This window comes from Engystomops pustulosus, chromosome 2 (assembly GCF_040894005.1).
Source record: "Engystomops pustulosus chromosome 2, aEngPut4.maternal, whole genome shotgun sequence".
Taxonomy (NCBI): Eukaryota; Metazoa; Chordata; class Amphibia; order Anura; family Leptodactylidae; genus Engystomops; species Engystomops pustulosus.
Genome location: NC_092412.1, coordinates 179,094,607 through 179,113,846, shown reverse-complemented (window position 1 = coordinate 179,113,846; position 19,240 = coordinate 179,094,607). Strand labels below are relative to the sequence as shown.

Here is a 19,240-nt window from a genome sequence, read left to right as displayed (position 1 = left end):
ATACTTATGACCAGGTCATACTTCAGTTTTCTTGTTTAAGCAAAAATATCTACAATTCAGTTTTTTCTGTCAAGATGTGGTGCAGTTCATGTTAATCAGCAAAAAAAAAAAAATAAAAAATAGACACTCACTGCCTCCTAGGTTTTATACTGCTTTGTTTAGCTATATACATTTTTTTCTTTTATCTCCAGTCCTGTGGCTCCAGAAACGTCACTAACCTTACCTCACATGATTAATCAGTTACTACTTCATTATTTCAGCATGGTTGCCATTAGGACAAGAGGAGCAGTGCGCCAAAGATGTCAGGGTAGGAGGAACAAAGGGGCTACTGGGGCATGGAGTAGCCGCGACATGTAGCTTCTTTAGAAAATTTACATATTAGGGCAATAAAGATTTTTTTTTAAAATAGTGGGGGACGTGAGGATTAGCTCCAAAAAGGGCTATCCTCATGTCCAATACATGCACCTACCACCCATTCTACCTTTATAGGTAGATTTGTGGAGGTAAGTTCCCTTTAATGTTCTGCAATTAGGCATGTGTAATCTTCATATGAATTATTCAGTAACTGAAAATCTTGATACAGCAATTGGGAATGTGTTGCAATCAGACCCGAACGCAAAATGTGCTAGCAGTTTTAGTACTTTATGTTCTCCAAGTGCTTGCATAGGATTTTTTTTCTGAGGCACTCCAGTTCCCACAATCCAAAATAAAACAGATACATGTAGTGTCATTGGCAGTAAAAATCTTATCCAAGATGTAGAGAGTGGAAACCAGATACAAATTGATTTAAGTGATGCCACAGTGTGTTGGTATGTAGGGTTATGCATTACAGAATAACATTTTTTTGCACAGAGAAAGACTTATAAATTACCATATAATATACACCAATCTGGACAAAGCACTTTACAGCCAGGTTTTCCAAATATTAAAATTGTTTAGTAAAACAATTTGATCATACAAAATTATAATTTTACAACAATTTCAAAAATTGATATTGCTTCCAAGAGAACAGGGAGATCACACAGCAGAGATTGAAAATAATTTGCTTAATAGCAGGGAGAGATGGATTTACAAAAAAAAAAAAAAAAAAAAAAAAAAAAAAAAAGGCTAACCTACCTATATTCCCCAAATAAAATATGCATAAACTGTCCCATCGTAACTCCAGGGTGCAGATGGAAACCAAATATTTTCATTTTGCAGAGCACATAGTATTTCATTGTGGTTACGTTCATTTTAGGCTTACTGGACGGATTTTATCAGGTAAATCATGGGAAACCCATTTTTGAATGGCGTGTTTTATTTGCCCAGTATACTTCCTTAACTTATTACTGAAATATCACTGATATTATGAAGGCATCATCTATCCACTGGATATATAGAATAACTCCTGGGACCCCCACAGATCATTTAAGGGAAAAAGTGTCCTATTTTTGTTGTGCATACACACTGCCACTAGATTAATTTTTAAAACTGTTGAAAATAGGCCATGTACATGCTCATTTATCTCAGACTGTACCACAAAATCAAATGGAGAAACAGCATAGATGCTCCACTGGAATGGGGGGGACCTGGGACCCTTGTTCTCATGATCACTACTGATCTAGCAGATAGAACCTATCCAGAGGTGATTATCAGCAGAACACCCCTTTCATGTAGCTATAAATTCTTTGGTGAAATTGATGAATGGATTAATCAGTTCAGGCCAAACACACCTAACCACTGTCGGGGTGCAATGGCACCTCAGTGTAAGGAATTGCAAATAACCAAGGCAAACATATAGGGTCATAACCGATGGTTACAGAATTTAAAAAAAAAAAAAAAAAAAAAAACACACCACACACATGACCTCTTTAGGTCTCTGTATGAGTTTAAGGCATTGTGATAAAAATGCAGGCACTGAACATAGAAGTGAATGAAACATTTAGAGACATCTTACAGTTATACAAATGTGTTAATTTGAAAAAAAAAAAAAAAAACTGATGAATTAGAACACTAAAATTTTCTGTACTGTATTTACAATCATATGAAGCAATGATGAGGTGACACTCCATTATAAATCCAAGTGACAATTTAAAAAAAAAAACAAAAAAAAACACATGCACACAGTCCTCTATAAGAGAGACTGAGCAGGGGGTGGTATTAGATGCCATCTATCTGTCATAGTTAAAAAGAAGCAGCTCTGCCAAACACCTTGCTAGATGACAGTACTTATGAAGTCACACTACAGTGCTCAATGACCCTGGTACCAATGCCAACGAACTAAAAAAAAAATTAAAAAAAAAAAAAAGGTAATTGTGAACATCTCTTCTTAATATGAGGCACAAAGTACATATTACTTCTTATTGTTAAGGCCAAAAGATTCTGCACTTTTGCCAAAGGGCCATCTAACACTTTCTCCATTTAAAAATACTTATATTTATATATATATAAAATATATTGTGAATATTCTCTAAAAACAGATTAAAAGAACAAAAAAAAATAAAATAAAAATTTAAAATTCCAGGCTAAAAATGGAGTTGCAAGACGAAAAACCATAAGGTTTCCCACGAAGGGCGTCAGTAACCCTTCTCCCCTATTATTACAGTGGCACTTATAAACCACATTTACAGCTAACACTGAGCTGGTGTAAGTGGCACCAACAGTTCAAGAGCAGAGTAAAACGGGGCGTTCGCTCAATTAATGGCAACATGAGGGGTGATCTTCTTCCGCCGTTTCTGGAGAAGTGGGTTGGACGCATCTTCAATCTTCTTTATTTTAATCTGTTCATAGTCAACCCTCATTGTGGCCAAGGCACTGGTCATTTCCTCCTGCAATGACAATAGTAAAATGGATATTTGTATATAGTTCTTACAGTTTTGGGGTCATTTATTTAATTACTAGGCAACAGGTATGTGTCCAGATTACGGTTGCACAATGTATCGAAACCCTGGTACTTGCTTGATACTTTTGGGTTTGTCATTTTCGGTACTGATTGACTTGTGCGGTTCTACAGACTCCTAGTAGCTGTCTGCAGGGGAATCCTCAGAGGAGACATTGGGCATGGAATCCTCTGAATAGAGGTGTCCTGTAAGCGGCAGAGCAGGGACCATATCGGGGAAATATCATGAACTGTCCATATATGGTGTATCTACATCTCTCAGGGCTTCCCTTGACATATTATTCATTTACGGTAAATATTTTTTTGCTCTCATTAGAGCTTCCAAAAAGTTAGACACACAAAAAACAAACATAATACAGTTAAAATAAAATTATTTTGTGTCATACATTTTTAAATTGTTATTTTAACATTAAAAAACTAAAGTTTTCCTTGCAAAAACGCTGCTTAAGCATTACAGATTGTATGTATTTAATTGGAAATGCATATGCGACTGGGCTGAGACGAACCCTTAACCCCTGAGACGAACCCGTCATGCAAAATAACCCCCCTAAACTAAATATATTTTCATAAACTGCCATTAGAGAGCATTGCCTCTATCCCTTCATTGTCCCTCTATATGCCTGTAAACTTAAGCAATGAGGTCCTAAAGATGTATGCAAATGACCTGTGAAATGTCCAATGAAGCATTAGCATATTCAAGCTGTCCACTCTATTCATGAGTGGGAGGCACAGCCACACCCCCAGTGCATGACTCACAGCCTGTATAATGATGTGAGGCTGTATAATGATGTGCTTCCTGGTGCTGGTGGCCACACCCCCAGTGCATGACTGACAGCCTGTATAATGATGTGCTTCCTGGTGCTGGTGGTCACGCCCCCTGCAGCCTGTGTGTGCATGTGTGTGTGTATAGGAGAGATACAACAGCTCCAGGCAGCCATGTTACAGCAGAACATGTCAGCTTCATGTGTAGCTGATGTCTGTGTCTCTCACCTGTATATTAGGAGGATGCAGCATGTCAGCAGGTACAGCACTCACACTAGCCATGCTTTACTATACATCACACACAGACATGAGCAGGGGGAGGAGAGGGGAGGGGTAACAGGGGTAACATCACTGCCTCTGACCATGTGACCAGCCTCATTTACATAATAAAGAATAGATTATTTTACAATGATTAATGTATGAAATAACTAGATAAAGGCTGGGATGGGATCCTTGTGAGTTGCTCCAACAGGTAGTAGTGACAGGGCAAGTGACACAGACCTGATGACAGGTGTCCTTTAAGGACGCAGGGTTTTTCGGCTGATTGCTCGCTCTCCAACTTCAAAAATCCATAACTTTTTCATTTTTACGTGTACAGACCTGTGTGAGGGCTTATTTTGTGCGTAACAAATTTTACTTTCCCGTAATGTTATTTATTTTAACATGCCGTGTACTGCGAAGCTGAAAAAAAAATTCCAAATGGGCTTAGTTTTTACGACTTTCACTCTTCGCTCCAAATAACACGCCTACTTTATTCTTTGGTTCGGTGCGATCGCGGTGATACCAAATTTATACAGGTTTTATTGTGTTTTAATACATTTTCAAAAATTAAACGAATGTGTACAAAAAAGAAAAACATTTTTTTGCCATCTTCTGACGCTAATAACTTTTTCATACTTTGGCGCACGGAGATGTGTGAGGGGTAATTTTTTGCGAAATGAGCCGACGTTTTCATTGCTACCATTTTGAGGTCTGTGCGACATTTTGATCATTTTTATTTCATTTTTTATGTTATGTAAAAAGGTGTAAAAGTCGCATTTCGGACATTTGGGCGCCATTTCTCGCCTCGGAGGTCACCGCCGGCCGTAACCGTTTTTATATTTTGATAGATCGGGCATTTTGGGACGCGGCGATACCTAATATGTCTGTGATTTTTACTGTTTGTTATGTTTTATATCCGTTCTAGGGAAAGGGGGGTGATTTGAACTTTTAATATTTTATAAATTTTTTTTATTTTTTAAACTTTTTTTTTTTCTCTTTTTTTTCACTATTTTTTAGACCATCTAGGGTACATTAACCCTAGATGGTCAGATCGCTCCTACCATATACTGCCGTCTTTTAAACGCCGCTGGCGACTTTGCCGGCGGCGTTTAGAGGGTTAATAGCAAAAACCCCCACCTCTGTTTGAAGAGGACTCAGCCCGTGAGACCTCTTCATACATCCCTTATACCTCTGCGCCGTAGAGCTACGGCGCAGAGCGTTAAGGGGTTAAAGGAAATCTACCATTTGTTTTTGTGCATTTTGAACTAAACATACCTTCAGAATGATGTAGCTACACTGATGCAGAAACATCTTGTTTAATCATGATTCAAGTGGTTTTAATAATAAAAAAAAAAAATTATAAAATGCAAGACCTTGGGAAAACTGGGTGTATATGCCATGTTGCCATGTTTCACAGAGATTCCTAAACTGTCCAAGACTAATCAGCCCGAGCTGGATGACGCAGATACTCAGCAGCTGGGGAATGGTGCAGTGACTGATTACTTATCCCTGTCAGGGACAACACAGTTAATACAGCATTCTCTGAAGCAGTGCAAAAATAGGGTAAGAGGAGAGTGCCGAGGGCAGCCACAGGAGCAAAAGAGACTCATTATCATAATTTTATAATTGTTTTTTCAGAAAACCACTCAGTTCAGGGATTAAACAAGATAGGTTTCTGCGTCAGTGTAGCTACAGCATTCTCAAGGTATATTTTGTTCATAATGCACAAAAGCAAGGTAGGTTTCCTTTAACATTGAATTCAGATAATAAGGTGGGGGGGGGGGATATCGTACAGGTATGGTATCACACTAAATTCTAGTATTGGAGCAATCCTAGTTCAGATGTGACATCATTCATATACTCCTTTGCCCAAAAGCATATGTTCTTACCTTGACATCTTCCCACAAATCCTTCTCTTCCTTCAAGACACGGCTAGTGTGGAGAGGAGTTTGAGGTACCTGCGTAGATTGCTGGAAGTAAAAGAAACAACAAGAAAACATGACAAACTTGCAGCAATGACTGCATGGGTTTTGCAATTGTGTTGATTTGTTAAATGTGGTGGATTTGGCTACAAATTGGGTTCTCAAAATGAGTTTTAACCCCTTGCCATTTTGAGTTTCCATTTTTCACAATAAAAAGGGTTCGGGATTATTGATGTAGAGAGCTGTATGGGAGTTTGTTTTCTGTGTAACAAATTGTACTTCCTAGTGGTAGTATTTTATATTCCACGCTTGGAATTCTTGAGGGCTTTGTTTGTATGCTTTTTACTTTGGTCTCCAAATAACACCTTTACCTTATTATTTGGCTGGCTATGACCACAGGGATCCAAATTTATATAGGTTGTATTAGGTTTTAAAATGAAAGCAGTTTGTAGGGAAAACATTCTGCGTTTCACCATATTTTGACAGTCTGACAGTTTTTTTTGGAACAAGCCAACTTTCATTTCTACCATTATGTGGTAGATTTTTTAAATCAATTTTTTTAATGTGAAAAAAAGGTGAAAAAGTGGCAAATCGAACATTTGGACACTATATTCTGTTACAGGGCTCACTGCCTGGAATAGACCTTCTTATATATCGATAAAAGATGATGTTCTGGGACACAATGACATCCAACAGATTTAGATTGCAAATAAAAATACAAATTTTTGTGAAAGGGGATTGATTAGAACTTTTAGGGGATTTTTAAAAAAAATTATACTATATTTCTATACCCCTAGATTACGTGAACCCTAGGGGTCTGATCACTTGATATTTTACAGATCCAGTGATTTTACAATACACCAATACTGCAGTATATTATACAACAGCAACCATGGAACACTCGATTAGGTACAGGCAACTGGCGAGAGCTCTCTGATGATGTCACAGGGGGGCGCTGGCTGGATCCAAAATAGCAGCACCCATGCAGCACTGTTACTTAGGTGCTGCCATTGCATTTGATTGCGGCACTTAAGCAGTTAACATCCCCCAGTTCGCTGCCAGCACCGTCGGCAGGTATTAGCTGCATAACCGCTCTGTATGGAGCCTACTCTATACATCCTTAACGACTCCCATGTTTTTTTCATTTTCACTCCCCACATTCATCATTACTTGTAAAAATAAAAAAAAGTCGAAAGCTGTGTGACAGCATGTTATCTGCGTAACAAATTGCACTTCATAGTGATGGTATTGACTATTCCATGCCATGTACTAGGAAGCGGTAAAAAAATCCAAATGCAGTGAAAATGGTAAAAAAAACAGCATTTGCGCCGTTTTCTTGTGGGCTTGGATTTTTACAGCTTTGACTGTGCATCCCAAATGACTTGTCTACTTTATTCTTTAGGTGGGTACGATCACAGGGATAACAAGGTCCTGTACAATTTATTTAAATTTTATCTTCTAGCACGATAACTTTTTTTATACTTTGGTGTAGGAGTTGTGGGTGTTGTAATTTTTTGCGTCTTTTGATGACGTACTGTCCTAAAAATGCTAGCATTGGAAACCTTTTGATCACTTCTTACTGAATTTTTAATATTTTTCAAAATGGCAGAAAATCGCTAATTTTCCGTTACGGGGTCAAACCCTGTGAAAAACCGTTATTATATTTTGATAGATCGGGCATTTTCATACACAGCGATAAGTTTACGATTTTTTTTTCTGTTTATTTATGACTTCTAGGAAATGGGGGCGATTTTAAAGTTTAATATATATTTTATTTTACTAATTTTCAGACCCCTGAGGGTACTTTAACCCGAGGTTGTCCCCATATCCCATATGGCGATTTTCCTTCTCATTCATTAAAATGTGCAAATCACACATGGTAATGAAATTGTTAAAACGAGATAGCCTAGGGTCTTCGTAACACCCGAGGCGGTCATAGTAGAGGATCGTTGCTATCATCACATCATGGGGAGCTACGATCCACAGCAAGATGGCGGCGCCCATCTTTTTTAAGCCGCCAACAATCGCAGGCGTTACCGGTAAGTCTTTGCTGCGATATGTCCGAGAGCCCTCTCCATGCACCTGCACCCAACGCGCACTGTCATTACAGCACAGTGGGTTAAGAGATATGTGACATATCTGTACAAGTGGTAAAAAAGACCAGATATAATCTTCAGCATGCACTTGAGGTTAGTATTTATTGTGCATTTGCAATGTAAAGGGTTAAAAATGGACAAGTGACGCCATGATCAGTAAGGTGAGGTGCACATACCATTATCCAGGGGTGATTCATAAACTCTGTAATTGTCATCCTCTGAGTTGGTTCAGTCTTCAAAAGGTTTCGGATTAACTGTTTCACTAAAAATGACAAATTCTGTTATTTAGACATTTAGTTTCCAGTTTGGGGAATGCCTGAAGGATACATAAGCCTGCGGTCTCTGAGGTCACTTCTCTATTTAGACTGCTATGACCACACAGCTGGAATCACTTCTCTATCTGGAAGACCTACAAATAACCTTCTCTCACCTTCATCGGATACCTCCGACCACTCAGGATTGGGGAACTCGTACTGCCCCATACGGATTCTTTTCTTCATTCCCGGAGATATAGCCAGACCATGGTTGGAATAAAATGGAGGATAACCACACAATCTGTAAGAAACAACACATTTAATCAGATATCAAATATATCAGTGAAACAGGGGAGGAACTCCGTTTCTATCAACCATTTTATATCTTTCTGGAACATTTTATAAACCCTGTTCTCCTGGCACTGCCACACATCCATGGACACAAACTCAGACTGCTGCTGTGAAAAGTAAGAGCCCCATAGTGATTGTGTAATGGAAGGGATTGGCTATCAAGTAGTCTACTTAAGCTTTGGATCTTTGATCACAAATCTTCCAGAGTCAACTACATACAACATTGTGGACCCGTCTTGGCACGGAGACTGCATTAATAGTTTTATGAATTCATTAGATCAGTGGTTTGCAAAGTGCATATATGCTGCACAGAACATAGACCCCAATCACAGAGGTTATAAAAAAAGCATCCTTTTAACCTCTTTCCAGCAGAGCCCTTTTCTGCTTCTTCCTTTTAGAGAGCTGTACAAGGGCTTGTTTTCTGCTGAACAAAATTGTACTTCCCAACGACACCAAGTACGCCATAATGCCGTTAAGAATGATCCCTCTTCACAGACTGTGGGTGTTGGCTGCATTATGCAGATGACACCTGCACAGGTGTTAACCACTTACTTTTGGCCAGTGGAAGGTAAACACAGGCGGCATGGGTGCGCCGCTATCTTGCATTAGTCCCTCCTTGTAAAGTCATCAGGGAGCGGCAATCTGTTCCCATGACAGCCTGGAGTTTGTATTAGACTTAAGGACCTGTCATTGTGCAGGATGTAAAACAGTGTGCTGGAGGGACATAGTTATATATTCCTGGCAAATTCTACATATGCTGCAATTTTGTAGTATTGAAGTACAAACTGTCCCCTACTTAAGGAAACCAGACTTACAGAAGACCCCTAGTTGCAGACCAATCTCTCTACCCTACTGTGACCTCTGGTGAAGCTCTCTGGATGCTTTAGGCTGCATTGATGAGTTGTAAGGTGTATGTAATGAAGTTTCATTGATAATACATTGATGTTTTTACATCAATCACAGTGAGGTCCAAATGACATGTCATATATTGTTTAGGGCTAGTACAATCATGGAGACATCATTTTTATAGTTCGGTTTAACAAAAAAAAAAAAACATTGCAATAAAGAATTTTTTTTAGTGTTATGTGTAGGTCCTCCTGCACATGTGGAGTGCAACCTGTGGAAATGGGACCACACACACACACACACCTTGTACAGAAGGGGAGTCCTTGCATTACACCGAAATACAATGAAGGTCTTCCACATCTGTGGCTCAGGAACAGTGCTGTCACTGAAGTCCGACAGGAAGTCCTTGCATTGTATTTCGGTATAATGCAAGGACTTCCCTTCTCTATAAGCTGTGCAGTCCATTCTAGTTCCACGTAGAATACTAGGAGTAGGTTTTTTTCTCTTTTTATTTAGTAAATAAAGCAGTGTGCAATAACCATCATAGTTGCAAGAGAACTAGGTAATTATATATGCGGCGTGATGATACTCACAAAATATACATAATGACACCAAGCGACCACATATCACAAGACTTGTCATATTTCTCTGGGCCCAGAACCTCAGGTGCTTAAAAAACAAAAAAAAAAAAATACGATTGAAAATTAACAAAGTTCAATGTTCTTTCACAATGGTGCACACACTGATTGTAATTCTACATTTTGTTATCATTGCAGCTATCACTGCAATATTTGCTCAACCCCAGTTGTCCCCAATAACCATCATTAGGAAATAGTTGCACTGTACTTGGGAGTTTCTGGTATCTTAAGTATTTGAAAGTAAAAATGGGTCCCACCCAGATGTTCTCATTATACCTTTTCTCTTGGTTTTGGTTAATAAAGACTGAACTAAAACTGTAACCAACGGTAACCAAGAAATTGCCATGTGAAACTGTTCCATTTCCCAAGAAAATATGCGCGCAAGATTTTTATTTTCCAACTCCATTTTCTTTTGATAAATGTTCATGTGATCATTTAAGTAAAAAGTATGACCTAATTTTCTGTTTTTTCATTTAGGATTATGTATGAGAAACATCAAAAACTGATGTATGTGGAATAAACTTGTCTGTAAAAATGGACATTTGTGATTTTACCCACAAGAATGTAAGACTTAGATTCAATGCCAAAAACTTGCATCTGTAAATCTACATCTTTTTGCAGTGAAGTCCACACAACATGATTTTTTTTTATATATAGGGAGATCAGGACCAACACCTGCCCTATAAAGTCCATCTACAGCTCTACTCAATGCAATGTACATTAAATAAGTCTGCGGAAACAAATGTACTAACACACACAAGGTATCAGCTATGTAGTGCCATTCGCATAGATCAGTGATTTTCAACCTTTGAGCCGCAGCACACTTGTTATACTTCGAAAATCCTGGGGCACACCACCAACCAAAATAGCACAAAATAACACTAAAATAGTCACAAGCGGCCCCCCCCCCCCCGACTAATCAAAAAGGCCCTCAGCGCCCCCCCCCCCCCGACTAATCAAAAAGGCCCTCAGCGCCCCCCCCCCCGACTAATCAAAAAGGCCCTCAGCGCCCCCCCCCCCCGACTAATCAAAAAGGCCCTCAGCGGCCCCCCCCTGACTAATCAAAAAGGCCCTCAGCGGCCCCCCCCTGACTAATCAAAAAGGCCCTCAGCGGCCCCCCCCGACTAATCAAAAAGGCCCTCAGCGCCCCCCCCCCCGACTAATCAAAAAGGCCCTCAGCGCCCCCCCCCCCGACTAATCAAAAAGGCCCTCAGCGCCCCCCCCCCCACTCATCAAAAAGGCCCTCAGCGCCCCCCCCCACTAATCAAAAAGGCCCTCAGCGCCCCCCCCCCCCGACTAATCAAAAAGGCCCTCAGCGCCCCCCCCCTGACTAATCAAAAAGGCCCTCAGCGCCCCCCCCCTGACTAATCAAAAAGGCCCTCAGCGGCCCCCCCCTGACTAATCAAAAAGGCCCTCAGCGGCCCCCCCCCCGACTAATCAAAAAGGCCCTAGAGGCCCCCCCCTTAACTAATCAAAAAGGCCCTAGAGGCCCCCCCCCTTAACTAATAAAAATCCCCAGACTCCCTTTACTAATTAAAAAAAAAAAAAAAAAAAGACCCTAGCTTCCTTCCTTATACAAATAACCTTATATACTTACCCTTGGTGTCTTCTTCCGCGTAACTTCTCTCCTAATGGCGATCCACCCATCTTCTGTAGCGCACGGCCCATGTCACGTGACTTACGCGACCTGACGTCAGGTCGCATCAGTCACGTGACATGGGCCGCGCGGTGCAGGAGCTACAGAAGATGGGCGGATCGCCGACGCGGGGCTTGTTGATAAGTATGGGGGCAGAAACACGGGGGCGCGGCAGCAGCGCTACACAGGGGCTCCCCGCGGCACACAGGTTGAAAATCACTGGCATAGATGGCAGCAATTTCGTCACAGACCAAAAATAGGAGCCAACTAAATCATATAAAAAGGTATAATTTCACCAGTTCTACAAGCCCAAAAATAGTACTCACCCACATAATATGGCGTGTAACAAGGAGTTGCTAGTGAGTTATGAGATGTTGTTTCTTTAGCAAAGCCAAAATCAGTGAGCTTCAGCACAGAGTTTGGCCTCTTTGATGTGTAGAGAAGATTTTCTGGCTGGATAGGGAATCAGACAATGGAGAGGAGTTAAAAAGAACCCGTCATGCAAAATAACCCTAATGCTAAATATATTTTCATAAACTGCCATTAGAGAGCATTGCCTCTATCCCTTAATTGTCCCTCTACATGCCTGTAAACCTAAGCAATAAGGTCCAATAAGGTGTATGCAAATGACCTGTGAAATGTCCAATGAGTCATTAGCATATTCAAGCTGTCCAGCTTATTCATGAGTGGGAGGCACAGCTACACCCCCAGTGCATGACTGACAGCCTGTGTAATGATGTGAGGCTGTATAATGATGCAAGGCTGTATAATGATGGGCTTCCTGGTGCTGGTGGCCATGCCCCCTGTAGCCTGTGTGTATAGGAGAGATACAACAGCTCCAGGCAGCCATGTTATAGCAGAACATGTCAGGTACTTGTGTAGCTGATGTCTGTGTCTATCATATATGTGTATTAGGAGGATGCAGCATGTCAGCAGATGCAGCACACACACACACTAGCAATGCTTTACTATACATCAGGGGTCCCAAACTTTTGACATAGGGGGCCGTTCACCTTTCCCTCTCAGAGCGTTGGAGGGCCGGACTGAAGTTTAAAAATAAAAAAAAAATATAAGAAATTCCTTGAAAACACAGCGCCAGCGGTACATGTGAACGCATCCGTAATACACTGGGACCCCCTCAATTAATGAATTAATTGGGTCGATTTCCTATGCTGCCCCCCATAACTAATCATTTCCTATGCTTCCCCTTATGAGGGGCAGTATATGAAACACTTATGAGGGGGAGCATAGGAAATAATTAATTATGAGGGGGGAGCATAGGAAATAATTTCATAATTATTTCCTATCCTGCCCCTCATAATTATTCCCTATGCGGCCCCTCATAATTATTTTCTATAATGGCCCCATAATCCATTTTTTCATATATTAGGGCAGCCACTTTCTACTGCGTTTTAAAAAAAAAATAAATAAAAACCCAGTACTTACCTCTGGCTCCCGCGCCGTCTTTCTTATGTCTGCTGCCGGACAGGAAGGGGTGCTGACGTAAGGTGATGACGTAATCACGCGGCCGCGCATCCAGGTTCAAGGAGCGATGTGCTTCCGGCCGCATCGAGCACTATTCAGTGACAAGCAGGAGCTTCCTGCCCGACTTTCGAAGGCCACAGCCTAATCATTGATGCTATTGGAGTGCCAGCCGGTTGGCCCCCCAAATAGCAAATCCGGCGCTGGATGGGACGGGGGCCGGATAGAAACGGTGCTATACAGGAACCCCTGCTATACATTATACACAGACATGAGCAGGGGGAGGAGAGGGGAGGGGTAACGGGGGTGACATCACTGCCTCTGACCATGTGACCAGCCTCATTTACATAATGAAAAGATGATTTTATAATGATTAATGTATGAAATAACTAGATAAAGGCTGTAATGGATCCTTGTGAGCTGCTCCAACAGGTAGTAGTGACAGGACTAGTGACACAGACCTGATGACAGGTGTCCTTTAACCACAAGTGTATATCGTATAAGCACACTAGTGATCCACACACTTGCAAGTTGAACAAAACAGATTTTTTACTTCTGTGAATCTAACAGCATTATAAGATGATTTTTAGGAGGTGTTGAATGCCTACAAGGCCACAAATCCACCAAACTCCAAAGTTGGAAATATATAATGTTTGCACTGGGATTTTATGCAGGAAGCTTGTAGAAAAATTAGGCACCCAAGAGATGTACATTTAACTAAAATGACCAAAGAAACACGTTGAGGAATCTTGGAGCTGGAATTCTACATTACACCAGCAGCAATTTATAATATTTCTAAAGTAAATATTTAATTCAGTACGTCAAGAGTGGAGAGCGCAAAGATTACATAGACATGAAGAATACCAACTTCACTGTTGGCCAAGCCTGATGCGCTCATTACCTTCCTCCAAGAATAATATTGAGCCTGTTCCTGGATAACTTGTACTATTTCTAATAGGTTTAATCTATCCTAGAGGATCAATCTCAAAGACATTTAAAAAAAAAAAAAAAAAAAGACCAAAGCTAGCAGATAATTAGTGACAGATACCTTAACGTCTCTGTGGGCAATATTAATTGAGTGCAAATACTGAATTGCCTCTCCAATGCTTTTCATGATGTCTGAAGCCTCTGCGCCATAGGAAGAAAAAAAAAAGTTAACATACATAAGACTTGTGAGCTAGAAATCAAAGAGAAAGCACAGATCTGAATGATGCATCTCGGCCAATGCTGGGATGAATTGGGGGTAAACTTTCTAGCAATTGTGAAGTTAGTCCCACCAGATTCAGCCTGAAACAAAACCACATCCTTTTGCTGTCCTAGATCATGAAGGCAACACAAAGGTCTCTACTAAGACTACACATCTAAGAGTTCAAACACATTCAGATTTTCATTTCTGAAGGAAGTTGCATACCTCTTTCCGTGAATGCTTGATCACCTCGGTCTTGAATACGACTGAAGAGCTCACCACCGTCCAAACTAAATAGGGAGGGGAAAAAAAAAGGCTGCATGAAAACCTCTAGATATATCTACACTAATAGACAAATGGATCACAGACTGCAACCAGACATTACCTCTACAAGTGTTACAGATGCTTTTAGCCACGGCTTAAAACCTACGCAAAACTACATTTGAAATCCACTACTTTTTTGGGGACAGATATTTGAAGATTTTTGTTAACAAATGAGACCAGCTGGAGTTTTTATACAATTACTCTTTTTAGCTGCATTTTTCATCATTGCAGCTGTATGGTTTCAGGAAGGACAAGATCAACAATTTTTGGAACAATTTCAAGATGTATATGATTTATTATTTTTCAATAGAAGGACTGGGGAGAAAAATAAATGCTAATCAATATCTTGTGCTTTGCATACCATACAATGATTATAAAAGATTTATATAGTTCCATCATATTTTGCAGCACTTTATAGGGTAGATATACATATAAAACATGTCATGAAAGTAATAACAAATCAGGCAAAACAGATGGGGACTTATAAAATATTTATACATTTCTTATATTTTATCATATCATTTGTAAAATGGTCCACCCATTCTTTACTTTTTACTGTCCTACTAGGGGGCACATGATAAGCATTACGGTAACTCTTTGTTAACTTAATTTGTACATGGTCTTATACAGGCAGCTTTTGTGCAGTCTTCAGCCACCATGGATACCCATGGCATTACCAAGCAACATTGACCTTAAACATGTGTCAAAAATACCACCAGAGTAAATACTCCTGACATGGGATTTGGGTAGTTGAACAGTTTAAATCATTGAGACCATTGTCTCTGCTGAACATACATTTTATTTTGGCAACACCACCACAGTTACATGTATAACCCAGTAAAATGGCCATTGCTGGAAAGAGGTTCTGGTAGCAGATTTTGAGCTCCCGCTGATTTTAGATTTTCTTCCATGCAGTTTTAGCCTGAAAATAGGCCATAGAAAGATATGTCAAGCAGAAAGATTACAATTTAAATTAATGACCAATAAAAATGGACACATTAGGCCAGTTCTTCTCGTGTGTATTGTGTTATTTTAGTTTTATCTGTAGTTCGCAATACTTATTAAACCACATGTGCTTTTGATTCAAACTTCTTATTCGCACGGCACACAACTGCCGGCCAGCTACACTTAACATTTCACTTCCAAGTTTGATTAGAAAACAAAGCAACTGGTTAGGGAAGGGTTAACAAAAACCCTACAATATAAATATAAAACACACCTTTTTTTTAAATTTCCATGGTTAAAAACTTTCCTCAATCTCAAGTTTGTTAGCAAGCCCCCTTAAGTCCATGAATATTGACGCACATTTCAGTACTAAAACTTTCTACATTTAAATCCGTCACAAAAAGGGTATACCGATGAATACGCTAATACACACTTACCACTCCATAATAATAAGTAGACATTTTCGAGACTGGTAGAGATTTTCATATACATCAATAATTTTTACAATGTGAGAACACTGAGACGCCCTCCAGTGCAGTTCCACTTCTCTGCGAGCCTTAGGACAATCCTGCAGCATCTACAGTGCAAAGAAGAAATGTTAATAGGAAAAATGGAGATAAAAGAAAAGCATTCAAGATAAAAGACCAAAAGGGCAGAACTCACTCATCTCATAGCAATCTAACAGAAAACCCATGAAAGTACTGGCCTAAAAGTTTCAGGCACAGCAAAAAAAAAAAAAAAAAAATTATAGGAATACGTAGTTATAAACAACGGGAGGCGTTACCAGAAAATTATCTATTTTGTTGTAATGTTAAAAATATATTTGCTTTTCTGTCCCCATGTATAGTTAATAAAAAGAAATAGACATTGTGGAGAGATAATTGCCATTTCTGTTGGGCTCGTCTATGTAGAAGTCACCTCAGTTACATCACAGACAAAACAGACAGGATCACAATAGAAGATCACTTCTCCTAACAGTTGATGTCAGAGTATATTTACACCCCTTCCCTGCCCGTCGCCATGAGACTACTTCACTAAATGCCGTTACTAGAGCAAAGAGCAACCACAATTATGCATATAAAGTCTAAGGGGAGAAAAAAAAAAAAAAAACAGAAAATAGAAGTGTATACTTTAATCACATAATGCAAGTCAAAACAAAAATTGGAGAGGCTGGATTCAATACTTTATGATCATAGTTATTTTTGTATTGGTGCATTGATGTCTCTTGAGATATAGACTGTCTAACAAGGCATCTTTCCACCAGTTGATCTACATCTACATCTTAGCACACAAGGCAAGGAAATAGAATACACATGGTATTACCAATCAAAAAAGCCACTTCTGTCGGCACTCCAACCAGTGAGCTGAAATCGCTGCTTAAAAAAAAAAAAAAAAAAAAAAAAAAAAGTATTGTGTATAAATGTGCAACTAAGTGTACAAATATATATATTTTTAAGAGAACAGGAGCCCCATTCGGAAGTCTGTCCATTTCAATGCTTATTTATATATGCAATCAATATTTTTTCAATGTGTTTTGGCAAGTCTAGCACCTCTTCTGTAAGCCAGTGGCTCTATCAGATGACTGGGCAGTCTGCAGTGGCCAGACTTCACAGAACAGGCATGTCCCATGGACAGTACTCCATAAATGATTTATGATGCTTCCCAGGGAAACCGCAGTGCAGAAGACCGAAGCGGGGAAGAAATGAATCGGTAACAGGGGTGCAACTACAGCAGTAGCAGCTGCTATGGGGACTGCAGTGTCTGCAGTGCCCCGACATCTAGTGTATTGGGTGTATATACTGTTTGGGGAAGATTTATTACTGTTTCAATGACAGTTTTCTGGAGTAGAAGCAGTAAAATAGAGAATTCTTGTGCAAGAATTTGTGATTACAAATGGCAATACGCCACCTCCTCCCAATATGGGTGTGGAGGTGGCGTGGCGGCCGGTGAAGGAAGAGTTACGTCCTTTACTTGCGTTCTTTTGGGAAACCAGCAAACTATTGTTAGCTGTTTTTTAAGCAAAACTGCACCTGGTCTGATCTGGCGTAATTTTGCCCGTTTTCGTACCACCTGTCAGATACATCAAGTGCCCTAAACCTCATAATGTATCCGACACAACAAGGGGCAGCAGGGGGAAGAGATGTGGCCCCTTTCATACGACGACGCGGGAGTGCTGGCGTATGAGAAATCTATGTGTGTAGGCTATATGTCAGTATATGTTATTGTACATGTGTATTTGTGATGTGAATATGCTGTATTTCTTTAAAAGTTGCATGGTTATATATGGTACATACTGCAAGTATGTTTATGCTGTACGTGTACAGTGAACCTATATATCAGTATATAAATATGCATAAATGTGTGCAATTGTAGCTGTACAAATATGTATATTTTTAAGGGAGCAATGGAGACCCATTTGGAAGTCTGCTTGGGGGCCGAGCCTCTCCATACTGATATTTGATTCAAGGAGCCCCACCACAGCCCTCTGTTTTAGTCCTCAAGTTTATTTAAATGTAGAACAATTGGAAAACCTGAACATTTTGCCTTAGGCTACATTCACACGATGTATGCCCGCCGTACCGTAGTACGGCGGGCATACAATCGGCGCTGCGGAGAGGAGCAGGGGATGAGCGCTGCTCACCCCCGCCCCTCTCCATAGGAAGATACAGCGCACGGCGCCGTAATATGGGAAAAGAGCCCGTACAGGGCCGTGAGCCAATAGGAGTGTATGTGGGACGTATATCGGCCGTATATACGTCCCCCATACATGTGTGTGAATGTAGCCTTATACATGCTTCTACCCTGATCACTTTATAAACTGAGAAATTAATCTCTAGTTCTACTTTTGTAGTTACCCCAAAGCTTGAATGACCATTTTATAGCCACTTGCCCTCTTAGCCGAAAATGTAATGGTTAATGCTAATGAATAAATCTGACAGAGGTTTTCTTTTAGTCTGCATTTACAGAGCAGGAAAAGAAAAGATCTCACGTCATGGAAAAATCAAAGAGTAACATATTAAAATGAAATATGGAAGAAAACCCCCACAGAGTTCAGAATGACCAATGCTTGGTTAATCATTTAAGGGAATTAGAAGCAGGAAATGTTGAATGAACTAAAGGCACCGTCATAGCTGTGCCAACGTCAGGGTTATACACAGGACACCATTCAGATAAACATTGGATGCTCAGGAGAGATCATGGTCTAGTGAAAGAGTGCACAACCCTCAAAACCTACAGTTGCGACCTGCACCCTGGCTCTGGGTGCTGTCTTCAGGGAGCATGGAAGAAACTCTAGTATGGCAGCAGAGAGAAGGCAGGGGAGAATCATTTTTGTCTGCCCAGAGAGTCTTTTTTTTACTTCTTGCCTAAATGTAGTAAATTTGTTTGTAGGTTAGGCATTTATCACTTTACAGACAGTACCTGGGTTACAAGATTGGGTTTGTTCTTAAAAGGAAACCAAGAACCTGTCAGGGCTATTTGGAACACCAAGCCACCAAGCCATGTCCAGGTCCTGTGGGTGGTTTAGTATCCCAAATCGTCCTGACAGATTCTGGATCACGGGCAGAGGCGGCGGTGTGAGATATTCTGCTGCGAATCCAAAGTGTCTCATAGGACTCAAATCCAGGTAACTTAAGGATTTTAAAAAGGTTGATTTGGGA

General features: G+C 40.2%; 1 protein-coding gene across 1 annotated transcript in view; it reads right to left on the bottom strand.

The window, feature by feature from the left end:
• Positions 1 to 914: 914 nt before the first annotated feature.
• MAPKAPK2 (MAPK activated protein kinase 2) overlaps positions 915 to 19,240 on the bottom strand; it is a 42,259-nt gene continuing 23,933 nt past the window's right edge. Inside the window, exons 2-10 of the mRNA XM_072137437.1 lie at positions 16,019 to 16,158; positions 14,538 to 14,602; positions 14,175 to 14,254; positions 11,971 to 12,097; positions 9,964 to 10,039; positions 8,350 to 8,474; positions 8,096 to 8,181; positions 5,791 to 5,871; positions 915 to 2,807 (exon numbers count right to left, since the gene is read on the bottom strand). Coding sequence (XP_071993538.1) covers positions 2,673 to 2,807; positions 5,791 to 5,871; positions 8,096 to 8,181; positions 8,350 to 8,474; positions 9,964 to 10,039; positions 11,971 to 12,097; positions 14,175 to 14,254; positions 14,538 to 14,602; positions 16,019 to 16,158 — 915 coding nt within the window. The 3' untranslated portion in view covers positions 915 to 2,672. The remainder of the gene's footprint in view (positions 2,808 to 5,790; positions 5,872 to 8,095; positions 8,182 to 8,349; positions 8,475 to 9,963; positions 10,040 to 11,970; positions 12,098 to 14,174; positions 14,255 to 14,537; positions 14,603 to 16,018; positions 16,159 to 19,240) is intronic.